Consider the following 19,146-nt stretch of genomic DNA (forward strand, 5'->3'; position numbering starts at 1 on the left):
GCAGATAGAGTAGAAGGAGAGAACATACATGCACACGAGCGGCAGCAGATAGAGTAGAAGGAGAGAACATACATGCACACGAGAGTATCAGGAGAGAACATACATGCACACGAGCGGCAGCAGATAGAGTAGAAGGACAGCAGTAGACAGCGCATACCTGTTTCACTAGGCATTTTAACACTGTGACGGTCATCACAGGGACAGGCTGTCCAGCTGGGGTCACCTTGGATCGTTTTTCATTGTGTCCAGCCCCCACCTAGCAGCTCTGAGCTGGAGAGGCGAACTAAGGACTATTGGAGTTTCCGAATCGCTTCATTCACCTTGAGTGTGGAGGGGCAGGTAACAGGGTGACATCCGTGCCCCACACAGATGCTCTGCGTTAATTGCTGACTCAGAATCCTCTTTCCAGCTCAAGATTATTGTACTCTAGGGACTTGATGACTCTGGCAAGTCCCCAGTGCTGCGCTAAATGGAGCAGTTTCTACGATCACTTGCAGTAGTGTGGTAACAGATACGCCCCATCTTTCTTCCTGTGCTGCACTGATTGGGCCTGCCGTTGCTTCTGTGTCATGTGTTACCCTGATGGAGAAGTAAAAATAATTTTGGATATGGTCTTTTACTCAGACCTCTCCATACTGGAAACTTCATGTCCTTTGTGAGCCACCATCTTCTTTGTCTCCTTTTTACCTTGCCCCTTTGTAGTGTGTCTGAACTTCTTTGGTCTTTACTTAATCCTGAACTTCTTTGTTCTTTACTTAATCTGAGTGGGCCAAGCCCTTCCCTGCCAATCAATGCCCCCACCCCACCCCCGCTTCGCTTTTTCTCCTTCCTAGCACTTCATTCAACCCGCTAGGGAGAGGAAGATTGCTTTTCCTGCTCTTTGGCAAAGCCCAGGCTCCTGAGCCGTGTGCACAAATAGATTTTGAGGCAGTTCAGCCACGCCATGTTCCCGTGGGTATCAGTGTGGAGTCAGTGTCTTATTTTCTCAGAAGCTCCCTGGAGGGCTGGATGGCTCACCACACTTAGAATACAGCTCTGAAGTCACACTCGTGTTTATTCAAGTGTTTTTGCACTTTGGAAGCTGTTTTGTGACTGTTACAGAGGGTGTGAAGACTTAGGTACCCTCTTCTCAGGGTTGGGAATTTACCTCAGTGAAGCTTTCCTGGTGTGTTACGGAGTCACACCTCAGTCTGGGATGAGAAAGAAAAGGTCAGAATCTGAGCTGAGTTCTTTCAACTCTGCGTTTGGTTCCCTTCCTTCTCTGCTCACTCAAGTGCCCGAGAAGCGTGATGGATCCTTCAGTCATTTTTACAGTGACGAAGTGGAAGCCATGGCATCTTTATGTTTGAAACAAGGTCTCATTTATACAGGACCAGTCTCGAATTCACTACATAACTGAGGATGATCTTGGAATTCGGATCCTCCTGCCTCTGCTGTCGTTCCAGTGCTGGGATCACAAGCAGGCCTCACACTTTATACAGAGAACTTGTAGGTCCATAGTCTGACATGTGTGTCTCTGCTAGGTGTGAACACACAGAACCAGAGGGCAGAGGTCAACAGCTTCGATTGTATCCAGGGCTAGTGAATGCTACACACGCAATCACGGGCAGTAGCGGATTTAGTATGAGAACAGCAGTAGTCAGACATGTCTGATTGACAAGAAAGTCTGACACAATGCAGATCCTCACAGGAACGAGCTGTCCAGCTGGGGAGTCTTTGCATTTGACAGATTCGGGGGCAGTTTAGGAATGTGTACTAAGGAGCTTGTGGACACCCAGCTTTGACTTGATAAACTCTCAGAGAGCCAGGGAGGCGGGGTAGATAAAGAACAGAGAATGGAATCCCTCAAGCGCTAGTGGTTTTAATCAGCGCGGACTGTGAAAAGGAGCACGTGCTGGTTGGTTTCAACTATCAGCTGGACACAGTCCACAATCACCTAAGAAGAGTTTCACAGAGGATTGTCTAGATACTCCATGGGTGTGTTATCTGGGACATTGTCTCTGTGTGTGCTGGGGATTGGACTCAGGTCCTCGAGTTTGTGCAGCAAGCCCCTTACTGAGCGGCCCGCCCAGCTCAGAAGTTTCTCGTATCTAAGTGTTCAGGATTAAACAGCTCTACTTCAGAACTCAAGCGGTTGACCTTTGCCCCTGGTTCTGTGTGCTTACACCCAGCAATGACAGAGATGTCAGACCAGTGGGCCCACACAGCTTCTGCTCTGCAGTGGTCCAGGCGGCTGAGCAGCCTCCCTTCTGAGGTCATCCATGGTACCAGAAGTGAGATGCTCACAGATACACTGGTCCAGGTGACTGAGCTTCTTCCTTCCGAGGTCATCCATGGGACCAGAAGTGAGATGCTTACGGATTCTTTACAGCATTACAGCTTCCGCCCTAGAAGGTAGCAGTGCTGTAGCTAACAAAGACGTCACATGACGCAGGTTGTCCTGTGTTCCTACTGCAGCGGTGAAGGGTGGGGAGAAAGGAGGGCAGTGTGGCAGGGCCACGGTGCATGCGTGCACAGCAGCTCTGTTTCGGACCTCTTTTTATCCCGTTAGTGAGTGCCTGGCAGTGCTTCCATCAGTGGGCACTGCACGGCCCTCTTACAGGGGACACTAGTTCATAACCCCTGTGGCTCAGACTCTCCTCGCTGGGGCGGGGACTGTGGGTAATATTTCAGAACTCACTTGATGACTCGTCCTGGCTCAGCTGAGTGATCCCAGGTCTGAAACCCACCCTGTCACCACCACGGCTCCTCAGGCTCTGTGTTTGCTTGTTTTCGCTTCCTTCTGATAAATATGCTAATCTAAGAACTATTTCTGTTCTGTAATTGGTGGCTTGTCGAAGGTGCTTGGTTGTTCTGAGCAGTCTGTGTGCTTCCTGCAGTACTCAGTGAAACGGCACGGGTCATAGATGTCAGGCGTGTTTACCGTGTGCTGGGAATCGATAGGCAAGCTCAATGTTTCTAGTCTGAAATCGAGAGTGGCTTCAGTGTACAAAACTTCCTTAGTTATATAATTAGTGGGAGTTCATACGTAAAACTTAGTTGCATGCACAGAATGTGTGTCCATGTTCACATGTGTGTGTGTATGTATGTATGTGCTCACATGACATCTAAGTGTGTGGGGGCCAGCAGGCTTCAGATGTCTTCCCTCAGGAGCCATCCACCTTGCTTATGAGACAGGGTCTCTTACTGGGACCCAGGACCTGTCAGTTAGGCTGGCCAGTGAGCCCCAGAGATCCTCCTGTCCCTGCCACTCCGGTGCCGAGTACAGCATGTGAACACACCGCCTAACTTCTTGGGGGGTTGTGGGAATCAACTTCAGGTCTCCAGGCTACCCCAGTAATCCTTTACCTGCTAAGCTGTTTCCTTAGCCTCTTGTGCACAACATTATTAAATATTGTACTTTATTTCAGGCTATGTGTAGAAGGTGTATTTGAAACACAAGTGAATTTTGTGTCTAGGCTTGGGTCCCATCCAACGATATTTAATTCTGTAAATTCAAATATTTTTTACAAATCTGGAGATCCAAACCCTGAATAAGTAGTCCGTGGCCTGTGTTACTGTGGCGTGATTGTGCTGAGAGTCCTGTGTGGCTGGTGCCAGCACCCCCCTCTCCCCCTCCCCCCCCAGGAATGGAGCGGGAGCTCCTGAGTAGCTTTTGTGTGCAAATGACTGCTTTAAGTTCAGGCTCCCTGGCTGGGCTGCAGGAGCCAGTGAGCCAGGCGGCATGTCCATGAAGCTCAGTCCTGGGCACTCAGACCCAGAGTGAGAAAGCTGCTGAACTGCTCGGCCACTGATTGATGTTTGGATAGGAGGTAAGATGGATGTGTCCTCCCGTCTGTGTCTGTAACTCTGGGCCCTGGGGAGAGTTGAGCAGATGCGCTCAGGCCCAGGGCAGGAAGGAAACAGGAAAGGGAGGTGTGGAAGATTGCTGAGGGAGGTCAGGGGCACCACCTCTCACTAAGAACCCGGCCACCCAGTTCTGTCCCTTTAGAGCCTGTCTCCAGAGTCTGGAGAGATGCGTCTGCCTTCAGTGAAGTTCTCTTGCTTTCTGGGTGGTGCCTGGGCTGCCAGACCTCTCCAGTTGCTTTTGTGATTGTGTTTTTGAAGTCGCTTTGGAAGCAGTGCTACTGGCAGGCTTGGATTCTCCCACACTCCGGCAGAGTGGTGCAGTGGACGGCAGCCGTCCAGGTAAGATGCCACACTCGGGAAGGGACCCCATTCTCTCAGATGTTCCTGATAGCGTCCCAGGGCTTTTCCAGGGGCCCAGCCCCAGGGCCCTCTCCACCTGTCTCGTTAGCCTGCACTGTTGCCTCTGAATGAGCAAGACTAGGCTGTAGGTGGTGTCCTGGGTTCCCCTGGAATGTGTTTGCTTGCTCTTGTTACTATGTCGTGTCCTAGCTTCAGACCTTCCTGTACAAACCCATGGTGTAAGAACACAGGGCCAGATACAGCTCTGAGTCAGAGCTTGTGGGTACTGAGTCCCTGTGTGACTGCGGGGAGAAGCTTGTGCCTCTCTGTCGTCCTTGCCCAGTCTGTAAGTTGCACCCCTTTTATCTGCTTGGTAAATAGGTGCTCACTGTTGCCTTCTGAGCATTCTGATACTTCTGGGGCTTGCCTCATCTGGTTCCCAGCTGTGATTAGCTGGGACATCCCAGGACACATGCTGGAGTTGTTGGCACAGGCAGCAGTCAGGACTAGAGTGGGAGAATCACAGATCCTCCTCTCTAAACAAGGATGCCAGGGTCTTAGGATGCCACATCTCGGCATGAGTAGAGAGATGCGTCTTCTGAGAGACGAAGAGGATCGGGTGCTCTCACCACCGTGAAACCAACCCCATCCTCTACTTTATGGGCTGGTGACTGCCCTTTGCCTTTTAAACATGCACCCCCTTATAGACTGTTTCCCCACTATAGTTTAGATTTTATTCTCCCTTGTGTAGGGGAGATGGGGAGGTCAGAGGACAGCTTGGTGGGAGTCAGGTCCTGTGGGTCTTTGGGAACTCAGATCATCCATGGGGTTGTCAGCAAGCGTCTTGACTCGCCTCACCTTCTTGTCACCCCCTGAAACTGGGTTTTAAAATGAAATTAAAAGCCAATGCTGTCAGTGTGACCTATGTAAATGCAGAGGTTGTTGCTGGCTTGGTTTTTGAGACAAAGGCATTCAGTGTGATTCCGACTGGCCTTGAGCTCACAATCCTCCTGCCTACTGGGATTACAAATGTGTGTCATCATCACCTAACTACTGACTGACTTTTGGAGACAGGATTTCACCATGCACCTCAGGCTGGTCTTGAATTCACGCCCTTCTGTCTCAGCACAGGGTGCTTGTGCAGGCAGGTACCACCTGGGTTTACCCTGTGATTCCGATTTTTATTAAAAACCAAATTCTAAACAACATACTTTATTCAGAGTGTACTTTGGATGCCCTAAGAATTTGGGTAAGGTAAGGAGTGAAGTTCCTTAGCCATCTGAAGGCAGAGTGTCAGAGAAGAAGGAGTCTTTTTATGGTTACCTAGGGGGCTTTTTAAACCACGCTCTCCCAGGGGCTACCCTTCTGCTGTCCCTCTGCCTCCTCCAAGTTAGAAAGTGCACTTTTCCAACATTTCCAGAGCTGCCTTGCTTCTGAGTGTGAGGGGAATATAGGGCAGAGCCACCCCAAAAGGAAGAGGCTCTAGATGGTGGGGGTTCTGCATCTTGGAGCCTCTGGATGTTACTTTAAGCGCCAAGGGTGTGGCATCTGTGAAATGAATTTGTTTCCTGCGTTCTCTCACAGTCTGTGCTGGATATCATAGCTGTCAGTGTTTTCTAGACAAGGTCTTCCTGTGTACCCCGAGCTGGCCTTGAACCTCTGATCCCCACGCCTTGGCTAACCCAGTGAGGAGGTCACAGTGTGTGCCACCCTGCCTGACCATGCTGGACGATGCTTGGTGGGGCAGTTTTGGAGGCCGCTTTCTGCACCGTAGAGTGTTTGTTTCCACGATTTATCCATCACCTTCACCCAGGTTTGGATCCTTTTGGTAATAGTTTGTGAGAAGCCACTGGAACCTTGTGGGGCAAGGTCGACAGTGGCTTGAGCTGTGTAAAGCTAGGAAGTGAAGCGAGGGCCAAGTTTTATTTCCCTGGACTCAAGGGTTTTATGGTACATGTCTGTGCAGGAGGCCTTGTGACTTCCCGTCGTGGTCTCTGGCTTTATCTGTCTAAGGAAGCTGCTGTTTAGCCCACTCTTCACACAGGCGTCCCTCCACTGCCTCCCGCCATGGTGTCCCCGCCGCTGTGTCCCCCCTCCACTGCACCCCTTCTCTGCACCCCTCCCCTGAGGTGATGCACAGTACAGCAGCTGCCTTTTATTTTAAACGTGCCTCAAGAAGAGTTTTGAAAGGTCATTTATGTGACTCTGTGCTCAGGGAAGTTGGAAAATGTGTTTGCGAATAGATTTCATCTTCCCGCTGAGTGTTTGGAAGGGGTCGGGATTTGAAAATGTGCGTTTAAATGCTTTGAGGTCATGGGTGTTTTCTTCAGCAACTGAAGGACTTGAGCTTTAGACCTTACAGAGAAGTTTTATGTTTTTAAAAGTGGCTTGACCTGTGATTGTGACGCGAGTTCCATGAAATTCAAACATTTGTAATCCCAGCTCCTCAGGAGCCCAAGGAAGCATATAGCGAGACCTTGTCTCAAAACTATTAAAACAGACCGAAGAAACTAATAGTTACATTTTTATCAAACAAAACCCACTTCCCTCCCTCCTGGTGTTTCTTCAGGGGAGTTGAGAGAAAGTAGTTTAAATCTCCCCCTCAAGGCTCCATCCATTTCATATAGCATCTTCTTGGGGACACGACAGCCAGGGCGTGAAAGTCAAGCTGTGCCCCATGGCTTATGCAGAGGATGAACTAGTGCTGTCAGTTTGTCCGTCCTCACACCCAGATGGGGTTGCATAGTTCTGTGAGGTGTGCTTGGGAGTCTAAGACTGTGGAATGCTGGAGAAATTCCAGAGGCTATTGGTAAACACGGCGCTGGCAGTTAGCTTCTCTTAGCGCTTTCAGAGCTCAGATTTAAGTGGGGGGAAGTAAGCATGCATCACACAGTATGGGAAATAAAAAGATGCTGCTCGGGTACGGCTTGGACTTTACTTTTCTTCTGCCCAAAGACTCTGCAGGTTCATCAAAGAGTGGCTGATTAGACTGTGTCTGGTTGACACTCTGGAACCCTCTCCACTTATTGCCCTGTGTAAGGATTTATTTGATCAACCAAGTGTAGGATCGGAAACCTGGTTTTGTTGTGTCTTGTACATGGATTTTTCTTTGGGCCAGCAGCTCACAAAAAAATGACATGGAGACTTAATAGTAATCATGAGAGCTCAGCCTTAGCTTAGGCTTGTTCTTAACTAGTTCTTATAACTTAAATTAACCGGTACCTTTTAATCTATGCTCTTTCATGTGGCTCAGTTACCTTACTCTGTACTGCCCATCCTGCTTCCTCTCCGTCTGTCTGGTGACTCCGCCTTCTTCTTTCCAGTGTTCCCTCTCTCTGCCCTGAAGTTTGCCTATCTCCCCTGTCTAGCTATTGGCCCGTTAGCTTTTTATTACACCAATCACAGCAATATATTTTGACAGTGTATAAGTATCTGACAACAGTGTGTGTGTGTGTGTAGCTCTGAAGGGCTTTTTGTTGACAGCTTTATTATTGTTAAAAACAAGACTATAACATACTAGAACCCATAGCTTACAGTTAGTGATGGAAGCTTCCATCTTTGAGTTTTCAGGAGGGTAATAGGCCCCTCGGGGAGAGGACTGTGGAGTTGAGACTGACGCTTCTCTGTTCTCCCTCTGTATCCTCTGCTCTAAAAGGCTTTAAAATGTGGTGTTTGTGACATATTGTTGTGGGCCCACTAAAGTGCTCTAGCAAATAATTTTGCAGCATCTGTGTGTGAGGGGTGCCATCTCTGTGAGGTCCTTACCCACAGTAGAAGGACCCCACAAAGGCTGGAGAAGGAAGCATGAGCGGTGGGGAGTTCCTTGTGGAAATAGGAATCCTATCTTTTTTGCCAAAACACCAATGACCCAAGTAAGCCCTTTCTGCTCTTCACAACAGGACCCTCTCTTACAGCCCAGAACCAGACCCATAAGGTTCCAAATCCTCCTGTGGGCAGGCCACAGAACCACAGTTGAGGCTCCTGGGTCTGAGTGTGCAACTCTTTGCGCCCTGGGTTCCTGCTGCGTGCAGAAGACCCTAACCCCAAATCCCACCCACAGCTTCTCCTTCAGGAACCTAAGGGTGGGGCGGAGTGCAGACTGCTTTGTGTTGGGAGCTTCTCAAAGTAATTGCTGATCGGAACCTCCTGGAATGTAAGACCAATTGGAGACTCTAGATTCTGAGCTGTGCTCCTGACTAAGATAAGGGAATCCCAGGGTCATCTAACCCCTCCCCCCCTTCCCCCAGGATGGCTCTTGAAAAGCTATTTATGCTTCAGGTGTCAGAATCATGGGATGCTAGATGCTGGGCTGGGAGAGCCCAGGGCTCAACCGGATTTCCTGTTACACGTTAACACTTTCCATGTGAAAGGGCTTTCTCCACAGGGCTGATGAGGTAGTAAAGTGCTTGTTTGCAAACTCCCGCGGCTGTTTTTTTTTTTTAATTTATTTATTTATTTATTTTATTTTATTTTATTTTATTTTTCGAGACAGGTTTCTCTGTGGCTTTTGGAGCCAGTCCTGGAACTAGCTCTTGTAGACCAGGCTGGCCTCGAACTCACAGAGATCCGCCTGCCTATGCCTCCAAGTGCTGGGATTAAAGGTGTGCCCCACTACCGCCCGGCCCCCGCGGCTGTTTTATGCTGTTGCACAAGCCTAGCGTGCTGTGAGAGGAACCAAGAGGGAACTTGACTGGATGGGCACAGTGGAGAGGGTGTGACTTGACATTCATCCTTGTCTCAGGCCTGGGGTCTAAGGCAAGCCTTGGCTCATTGGGAACTCCTCTGTAGCTCAGGTCGACCAGCAGTCTCTCACTCCAGCACCCACTGTGAACTGCCCTTCACACACAACAGTGTTCTTTTCTCCCTCCCCTTCCTTCTCTTTCTTCCTGGATTCTTTGAGATAAGACCTAGTTATTAGTCTGTGCTGGCTATGAAGTCACTGTGTGCACCAGGCTGACCCCCAATTCTGTGATCCTTCTACCTCTGCCTCCCGAGTGTTGTGATCACAGGCCTGCAGCTTCAACCACTGCAGGCTCAGCCTCCCGAGTGTTGTGGTCACAGGCTAGCAGCTCCTCCACTGCAGGCTCAGCCTCCCGAGTGTTGACTTGCAGCTCCACTGCAGGCTCAGCCTGCAGTGTCTTCACAGACACACAGACACATTCCCACTTTGGCCAGGGCTGCCTTTTCTAGGATGCACCGAGGAATGGAAAAGGTTAGCAGCGGAATGAGACGATGTCACTGTTTCTCTTGGAAGAAATCTGAGTCGGCCCCATTACTTTTACTGTTATTATTAAGTAAAAAAGTTGCTTTGACGTCATTGAGCAGGCCACTGCAGCCTGCAGCAGGGTGCTAAATAGTCTGAGAGCATAGCTAACTAAGGCAATATTTTTTTTATTTTTCAGTTTTATTTTTAAATGATTTGTTTTGCTTTAGTTTTCAAGGCAGGACCTCACCATGTAGGCCTGACTGGCCTGAACGCTGCTGTGCACACCAGGCTGACCCCAAACCTGCTGCCTGCCTCTGCTTCATGAAGGCTCAGATCAAAGACCCAGCCTGTTTTATTAAGTATTGCGTATGTGTATGGATTTGTGCCTCTGAGCACAGTGTGTGCCCACGGAGGGCAGAAGAAAGCATCAGATCCCCTGGAGATGGAGTTACGAGCAGTTGACTGCCCATTGTGGGTGCTGGGAACTGAACTCTGGTCCTCTGCAAGAGCAGGGTGTCCTCTTAAGTGCTGAGCCATCTCACCAACACACATGAAACTTCCCTTTTTAAAAGGACTTTAATTTTTAGAGTCATTTTTAGCTCACAGTAAAATGGAGCCAAATGTGCAGCTCTCCTCCGGCACAGCCCTCGGCTCCCCGGCCCCACAGTGATGTCCCCCGCCAGAGTGACGCACGTTTTAATAACGGATGAGCTTGGCATTGACAGGTCATTATTCCCTTGAACCCATAGTTTACCTTGGGGTTCACTCTGATTTGTGTGCATGTGCACAGGTGTGATGTGTGTGTCCATGTACACTAGACGGTTTGCACATGCCACACGCTAGTGTGAAGAGGATAGCCTCAGCTATCGGCTCTCCCCGTCACCTCGTCTGGGGACAAGGCCTCTTTGCTGTTCACCGCAGCACATGCCAGCTGCCCTACTGCACGTGCCGGGTTAGCTGCCTGAGAGCATCTAGGCGTGTTCCCGTCCCAGCTCCCATCTCAGCGAGGACCCTGACGTGGCAGATGTACACGGCTATGCCTGGCTTTTCATGGGTTCTAGTGATCTGAACTCAGGTCCTCATGCCTGCGTGGAAACACTTTACCCATTGGGCTACCCATCCCACAGCCCCCACTATATTTTTTTAAAATTGATTAATTAATTAAAAGGTTACTTTTAATGAGATAAAATTAGATAGTTCCTGTTTTAAAAATAAAAGCTTTAAAATAGAATGAAGACCGTGTTCTAGCCTTGCTTTCTTAAGAACACATTTAAAGTTTCCGGGGTGGGCTGCATCTGCATGTGTGTGTTTGATGGTGTTGGAGCATCTTCTCTCCCCACTTCCATCGGCCTCCTTTATTCCCCCTGCGCAGCCACTTAGCAGCTGCTCCCGCGTATCCTGTGAGTGCGCGGTTTTACGTGTCTGCAGAAGACCCAGCGCCCATGCTTATCTCCTGCAGTCTGGCTCTGTTCTTTACAGCTGAAGGGAACCCACAGAGAAGATAAGTCGCCTTTACATTGTCCATTTCTGCTGCTGGACACCCCGTTAGCCCCATAGGGAATGAGGAGCGTTGCGGTGAACACTGGTGTGCAGTGTCTGTGATGTCCTCGGGGCAATGCCCAGGAATGACTGATGTGGTTGGCTCCTAGGCAAGTTCGATCCGCTGTTAGTTTCTCCAAGATACTTCCATAGTGGCCTCCATAGTGTTTAACTATGTTAAACTCGTATTTGTTCCCATTGCCAGTGTATAAGGGTCCCTTCTGTTACACACACACACACACACACACCCGTCCCGCTGCCCTTTCCTGTGTGTGTATTATGTCAGCAAGTGCTCTTACACACTGAGCCATCTCTCCAGCCTGTTACTTGTTTTCCAATGATGCCATTTTTAGTATGGTAGTATGGCGAGATGCAGCCTCAATGTAGGGTCTTCCTTCCTTCTTTCCTTCCTCCCTCCCTCCCTTCCTTCCTCCCTCCCTCCCTCCCTCCCTCCCTCCCTCCCTCCCTCCCTCCCTCCCTCCCTCCTTCCCTTCCTCCCTCCCTCCCTTCCTCCTTCCCTCCTTCCTTAATTGAAAGTGTCACAAACACAGTCCTTTCTATGTGTCTTTTAGTTAGTTCTGTTTTTTTGTTGTTGTTTTTGTTCTTTTGGTGACAAAGCAATTGCGAGGAGCCAGAGAGCCACCCGGGGAAGCCCAGCCAAGGAGCCTGAAGCCAGGCTCTAGACCGGAAGGGAGGTGACAGAAGTAGACCTGCTGTGGAGGACAAGCAGGTGCTGTGTGGCACTTGTGTGATGGTTAAAGGCAGAGCTTGGTGCATGAGTGATCGTTTCCTTGGTAACTTAAGAACGGAGGCTCGTCCTCTGGCCATGAAGTGGTCCACTGAGCAGAGTTCAAGCTCTCCCGTTGTGTCATAGTGTGGGGTGGCCTGGGATCGTCCAGGTATCACATCTGCCTTTGGCCAGGAAGCACAGCCCTGTGGCCCTCACTGCCGGGAGTGGGTGTTACGGGCTTTTCATTGAGGTGTGTATGAATGTATCAATGTATGTGGAAGAGACAGGGAATGCGTTTCTAGCATTGGGTACGGGTGTCAAATCGCGCTGATATTTTAAACCCAGGTTAATTTGTTCAAATAAGCACCAATGATGTTGCTTGCCGAGCTCCTTCAGACCAAGCCTTACAGCCTTAGGTACTAGAGCGCCGTCTGTGTGGGTAGGCATCTCCCCTTTAACTTTCTGTCTTGAAAGTGTTTAGGAGGTTGGAGAAGCAGAGCAGTCTGACAGTGTCTGTATTCAACTGCTGTCAGTCGTGTGTGTGTGTGTGTGTGTGTGTACACCATGTGTTCGTGTGTACATACATGCATGCATGCATTCAAACCATTTAAAAATTACAGGCATCATGACATCTAAACATTTTTTTCTTTTTATTTTATACGTATGTGTGCTTTGCCTTCATGTATGTCTATGAACCACGTGTGTGCCCTTAGAGGCCAGAGGAGGGCATCGGATCTGCTGGGACCAGAGTTGCAGATGGTTGTGAGTCACCATGTGGGTGCTGGGAATTGAACCCGTGTCCTCTGCAAGAGCTATCAGTGCTCTTAACCACTGAACCCTCTCTCAAGCCTTCATCCTGATGGTTCTTACTCACAATAGAGCTGCTGATATCGCCTAACTCCTCTCTCCTGCATAACTGCAACCCCACTATCAGAAACCGTAGAAAATGTTGGCTAGAGAGACGGCTCAGCAAAGGGCTTGCTTGCAGGTGTATGGATTTGAGTTTGCTACCCAGACCCATGTAAAAAGGTCCACCAGTTAGGGTCTAGTCAGGAGGATCCTTGCCTTGCTGGCCAGCCACTGTAGCCAGTCAGCGAGCTCCATAATCAGGGAAGAAACTTGTCTCAGAGAAAAAAATGTGGTGGAGAATGATTAAGGAAGACACTGCCCTTGCCCTCTGACCTCCATAATCAGTGTACATCTGTGCATGCACACACCGGGATGCTGTACACACACAATAAAACCAAGAAATTTAGCAATGATCTAATTCTCTCTCTTAATTTTTAAGCTTGCCTTGATGCTTCCTGACTTTCCGAATCCTGCCCTTCCCCTCAACTGGATTTAATCAATATCAACAAACCCCCTTTTATTTTTTCCAATTTCTCCACTTTTTGCCTGGGAAGCAGCTTGCGTGGGCTTCTACCCTCCCTTTGATATTTGTTTTTAGTTGTTTACTTGTTGATGGTCCAGACCAATTCTCTTGAATTTTTTTCTGTTGGGTCAAAGATTCAGAAAATCTTTTATTTTTATTTCTTAGCTGGCATAGCTATTTTCTAGAGTCCATGATGCCGGGTTGTTCTTTGACGGTAGACACCCCTGAGGGCTGTTTGGGAGCCTTCACCAAGGTAGCTGACAGGTTTAGAAAGATATGGAGTTCAGCCCCACAATCCCAAACAGCCCGAGACAATAACCTCTGAACTGACACTCTTCGCTGCATGTGCATTCTGGTCGTTTTCAGAACAGCAGTTATCTGGGGAGTTGCTGTTTCACCATCCATGTGTTGTGTCGTGCTGAAGAGTCTGCGGAGAGATTGTTTTTGCTAGGCTAGTCGGGTACCAAGCCAGCCACATTCTTTCATAGGTGTTTAAGGGAGACACACCCAGACGTAAAGAGCCTGGCCCAGGAAGAGAAACAAACATACTGGTGTCCACAGAGCAAACACTTCTGTCTGTTTAAGGCTTTCTTAACGTAGGCTTCAACTCTTAGCTTGCCTGTCCTGTGCTTCAGTAAGTCGAGGGGAATTCACCAGTAAACACTTAGGATATTTTGGCTTCCCCTCTTCTCCCCCTCCCCCTTTGGGTGGGTCCCTCCATATTTTCTGTCCCTATCAGGAGATCAGGTTGGCGTGGCTTGGAAGTAAACATGATACTCTGCCAACATAAAGTGGTTCAGAAATGTTAATCTATTTTACCAAGCCAGCATTTCTAGCCATACGTATCTTAAGCTATCATAAAACATGTACCTGCCATGCTCAGGAATGTGCCGAGGGCGAATATCAAAGCCTGCCGAGGGAGGCTGGGAGTGTGTTTTGCTGTGTTGTAGGGTTATACCCTGACAACCTTCAGGAGGCCTGGGGTTCTGGCAGGGAGCGGCGTATAAATATCGCAGACAGCTCCTTTATCCATCGACTTATTCCTGCAGGGACCAATGGTTCCTATGTGTTCACTCAGGAGCAGTGCCGTGCCAGGATGGATGAGGGGCTCAAGCTGCTTGCACCTGCCTGAGTTAGCTGTCAGTCCGTCCAGCCATAACTCTCTGAGCCTAGCAGGAGCAGGCAGCCGTATGGAAAAGCTCTCTGCTTATTGCCGGCTTCTTTGAGAGAAGTTTCCTGGGCCTCCTGACCAGGACATCACTGGTTCAGGGCGACGGTAAAGTCATTTTGCTTGGTATTTAATGCTTGCGTTCTCCGCGTTTGTTGTGTCTTTATTTTCATTTGCTGGGACGTCAGGTTCCTGTCAGTCTTTCACTAGTGGGTTAAACATCCTGTAACCGGGGACAGGGCTTTTGTACCAACTCATCTGTAAAGGAACGGAGCCGTGCTTTGGTGTTCCACGCATCTGTCTCATTATTTGTTGAACAAAAGGACACAGTGAGATTTTTAAGTACACTATTGAATCTGTATATTTCAGGGAGTAGGGATATAGCTCACAGGGCCCTGGATCTGCTTCTCAGCACCAAATCAAGCAAAACAAGGTGGCAGTGAGAATCCCGTGTTGTGAATTAAAGAGTTAAATGTATGCCGTCACCGTTCACAGCATACATTCTGAGTAAATAGTTATTAAAATCAGTATTAAATCATTAAAAAAAAAAGCTGAAGAAACTCAGCGTCGTAGGGTGGGAGCAAGATGAAATAAATGTTCGGTTCCTCGAAGCTCCGGGGCCACCACCTGCGTTCTCACCGCACGATCATTTTCTGCTGCATGCATTTCCTCATTGTAGATGTCTTCATGTGTGTGACAAGACACACGCGTGCAGCTCAGAGGGCAGCTTGTGGGATTGACTCTCTCCTCTGCCATGTGTGCTCCGGGGGCTGAACTCGGCTTGTCAGGCTCGGCGGCCTGCACCTTTCTACTCCTTCTGCAGAAAGGGGCCCAGAGAGGATGGCGGTGTAAACGGGAGTGTGGGGTGCCCTGGGTTGTATTTCTTTCTGCTAAGCCTCTTGTTCGCAGGTCTTCTTGCGCTTCACCCTGACGAGAGCGGGTAAGACACATGGTCTCTCACAAGGCACTCAGAGCTGCAGCGCTCACAGGCACTTGAGTCTGAGCCTTCACCTGCCTGGGTGCTTGTGTGCACACATGTATGCTGTGTTGTGCACCACCGACAGCTTCCCTTCCAATCCAGTGAGTAATCACATTGCCTCTCTTCCCTCTACAGCCGTCCTGCAGAGGGCTGACGGACATGGACACCCTTCCCCTACCTTAGTGTGACCGTTCCAACACAGACCTGCTAAGGCCGTCTAAGGGGTGCCTGTGCCAGGAGAGGAGGGAGGCGTCCCCCGGCCGGCCGCAGAGCCATGCCTTTCGGCCTGAAGCTTCGTAGGACTCGGCGCTACAATGTCCTGAGCAAGAACTGCTTTGTTACACGGATCCGCCTGCTGGACAGCAATGTCATCGAGTGCACCCTGTCTGTGGAGAGCACGGGGCAGGAGTGTCTGGAGGCCGTGGCCCAGAGGCTGGAGCTGCGGGAGGTGAGTTGGGCACGTGTCCCTGTATGGGGACAGGAGGCGGGGGTCCTGAAAAGAGCCAGCTATCTGCTAACGTGTCAGCACCTGCCGTGTTTTTAGCCTAAGCATGTGTTTAGAAGAAACTGCTGTTCTTAGTGGGTGTGAGCTGACAGAGCTCCAGTGGCTCAGGCGACCAGTGCTGACGTCAGAGGGAAGGGCCCTCAGCTGGTACAGAAAAGTGGGTTTCCTTCTGTTTCCCTCGTGACATTTTTACGGGGAGGTAAGAATGAGAGACTTTTCCCACCAAAGCCATTATTTTTTTCTCTTTAAAGCAGTTGAGTGGGTAGTTGGCATTCGGGTTTGATGGCTGTGTCACAAGGAGAAGCCACCCACGTTTGGGTGCTGCAGCTCCCTTTTGTTTGCTTCTCTATTTCTCCCTTACAAAGAAAAGGAGCAAATAGCATTGAAGTGAGAGTGACCCACAGACATGGGGAAGCATTTTAATTTTGTTTTTCGAAACAGGGTTTCTCTGTGTAGCTCCGGCTGTCCTGGAACTCATTCTGTAGACCAGGCTGATCTTGAACTCACAGAGATCCATCTGCCTCTGCCTCCCGAGTGCTGGGATTAAAGACAGGCACCACCACCACCCAGATGAAAAAGCATTTTTTAAGAATTAAAAAAAGAGGGGCTGGAGAGATGGCTCAGTGGTTAAGAGCATTGCCTGCTCTTCCAAAGGTCCTGAGTTCAATTCCCGGCAACCACATGGTGGCTCACAACCATCTGTAATGAGGTCTGGTGCCCTCTTCTGGCCTGCAGGCATACATGTAGAAAGAATATTGTATACATAATAAATAAAAAAAAAAGAATTAAAAAAAGATTAAAATGCGCATGCATGCGTGTGTGTGTGTGTGTGTGCGTGCGTGCGTGTGCGTGTGTGTGTGTGTGTGTGTGTGTGTGTAGGCTAGATGACAACCTTGGGTATCCTCCGCGGGAGTGCTGTCTTGGTCTTTTGAGACAGAGTCACTAAGCCTGGAGCTCACTGAATTGTCTAGACTATAGGGATCCTCCTGTCTCTGTCCCCACCCTCCCAAACCCTGGGACTCTAAGCCTGCCATACCCCGGATGTTTGTGTGGGTTCTGGGAATTGAACTCACATTCCTGTGCTTGGATGTTACGCACTTTACTGCGGAGCTGTCCTCCCATCCCCAGGGAGAGCGGTTAAAACAGGTATTTGTTTCTTTGAGCTCCGTGCAAGCCATTCGTCTTTGTGGCTTGTTCTGGTTTCTGAGTCAGGGTCTCACTTTGTGACCAGTCAGGCCTCCGACGTGTGATCCTCTTGCCCCAGACTGCCAGCTGGGGTCACAGCCATGCACACCACACCGGCAGGTCCCCAGTATGTGGCTGCTGTGTTTTCATTTCCCAGGCATTCAGGGTGAGACTCTTGTAAGGAATCCACGCTTGTGCATTTTGAGTCCTGATGGCCACATGACACATTGGCTGGTCAGCAGCCTGTGGGCAGAGAGTAGCCTACACCGCGTGACCCAGGAACCCTGAGCCTCAGGAAGCTCCGGGACACCTGGGATCTCATTGGGGTTCAGGGGACAGAGGAGGCTGATGGTCCACGTGCCACACCTGAGGTCCAACCCTTCTCCTTGCAGCTTCTTATGCAGGGTGACTGTAGTTCTGTGGGAGGCTTTTGTCCCTGAACACCTCTGTGCCCTCTGTCCTTCGTGTTGGTATCTGGCTTTAGCATTTGGGTGGGCTGTCTGCTCAAGGAACATGTCCACCGGCAGCCGGAGATTGGCCTCAGCAGCCAGTCAGTGGAGCTGGCTGCCAACCCAGGAGAACAAACTGGGAAAAGTCTTGGCTGTGCTGATGGCCGGTAGCTAGCTGTCCCTTGTTTAGTGGTGGCATTTTGGGGTATACATATTTACACATATGTAAATTCCTGTAAAAAATAAAAACTTAATTTGTATAGCACTGGAAGAAAGTGTTTTTGCTCTTTGAGTATTTCTATTCCTGTTGCTAACAAGTCATTCATATGCGTCGGATCATTATAATATATGGTAAATTGCTAACAAGTCATTCATATGCATTGTGTCATTATAATATATGGTAAATAGCTACAATGTGTTCATATGCATTGGATCATTATAATATATGGTAAATAGCTAACAAGTCATTCATATGCATTGTGTCATTATAATATATGGTAAATAGCTACAATGTGTTCATATGCATTGGATCATTATAATATATGGTAAATAGCTGTACATGTAGGTAGGGTTTGTTGTGTTGGACTTGGCTCAAATTATGATTCTGAAGCTTATTTGCAGAGTGACTGGAGAAATTACTGCCCCTGTTTGGCCTCTGTTTCCTGACCTGTAAAGTGGGAAGAGTGGCGCTTACTTTGTGGTCCTCTTGGCAATCTCAAAAGCCGTTCTGTCTGGAGAGACAGAGTGCTGCGTCCACTGATTCATGACTGCTCACACGTCAACGTCTCTAGAAATGATTTTTATTACATAGAATTGAGTGACTTCCCTAGGATTTGCTAGACACTGGGGGGGTGCATTAGGAGGGTCCAGCACTTAGGTAATGAGTGAAGACTGAATGCCACCTGTGCTAGGCATATCACCGGGTAAGGCGTGGATGGTGCCTGTCCTTAGCCATTCAGTGCCTAGACGCGTGTGGGCCAGGCAGGGGTGAAAGCCGGCTGGGGAGGAGACTAGGGTGGCCAAGTGGGCACAGTGCTCGCTGCATGAGGGTGAAGGCCTGACGTCAGTTCTCCAACACTCACATCTAAGGCTGAGTGTGCCAGCGAGTCAGAACTGGGGTGTGGAGACAGCTGGGTGTGTCCCCAGGGCTCAGTGGCCAGCCAGTCTAGCTGAAGGACCGAGCTCCAGATTCAGTGAGACCCTTTCTGAAAGTAAAGCTCTCAGACATATTGTGATGTGTCAGCCTCTGGCCCCCATAAACACTGCTTGGGTGTGTACATCTGTGCACACACACACACACACACACACACACACACACACAGCCTCTGTGCTTTGAATCTGGACCTGAAGCCTACATTAGGCGTTCAGGTAGGAAAGATGAAATGTCCTCCTCAGCCGGGCGATGGTGGCGCACACCTTTAATCCCAGCACTCGGGAGGCAGAGGCAGGCGGATCTCTGTGAGTTCGAGACCAGCCTGGTCTACAGAGCTAGTTCCAGGACGGGCTCCAAAGCCACAGAGAAACCCTGTCTCAAAAAAAAAAAAAAAAAAAAAAAAAAAAAAAAAAAGAAATGTCCTCCTCAGCAAAGGGAGCTGGATCTGCAGAGAGGAGGAAATCAAGAGCAACCGCCTGCGCTGGGGAGGGGGGCGAGGGGGTGAGTGAGGGTGCGGTAGAGTTGGGGGCTGGCAGGGTGTGTGTGTGTCGGGGGAGTGGTGCAAAGGCATCTCCCCGGTCCACCAGCAGAGCTCTGGGGAGTAGTGAGAGGTGAGGGATGTTGGGGCACCTGTGCAGTACTGGTTCCTCTCTGCCAACCCTGGCTTCCCTC

The 19,146-nt window shown here is 49.5% G+C and overlaps 1 protein-coding gene across 9 annotated transcripts in view; it reads left to right on the forward strand.

Moving 5' to 3' along the window:
- Positions 1-19,146, forward strand: part of Ptpn14 (protein tyrosine phosphatase non-receptor type 14) — a 142,275-nt gene that overhangs the window by 39,571 nt on the left and 83,558 nt on the right. For 2 of the 9 annotated variants that reach the window (XM_050148146.1, XM_050148138.1), the window contains exon 2: positions 15,318-15,630. The exons of 1 other annotated variant lie outside the window; for it this stretch is intronic. In XM_050148146.1, the coding sequence (XP_050004103.1) occupies positions 15,548-15,630 (83 nt within the window). In that variant the 5' untranslated portion in view covers positions 15,318-15,547. Of the gene's footprint in view, positions 1-2,194; positions 2,395-3,658; positions 3,813-3,984; positions 4,189-13,424; positions 14,312-15,317; positions 15,631-19,146 lie in introns of those variants that run through there. 6 more of the 9 variants (XM_050148143.1, XM_050148144.1, XM_050148140.1 and 3 more) reach the window with 6 other exon arrangements.

This window comes from Alexandromys fortis, unplaced genomic scaffold, assembly GCF_014885135.2.
Source record: "Alexandromys fortis isolate MF-2015 unplaced genomic scaffold, M_Fortis_MF-2015_v1.1 scaffold_62, whole genome shotgun sequence".
NCBI lineage: Eukaryota > Metazoa > Chordata > Mammalia > Rodentia > Cricetidae > Alexandromys > Alexandromys fortis.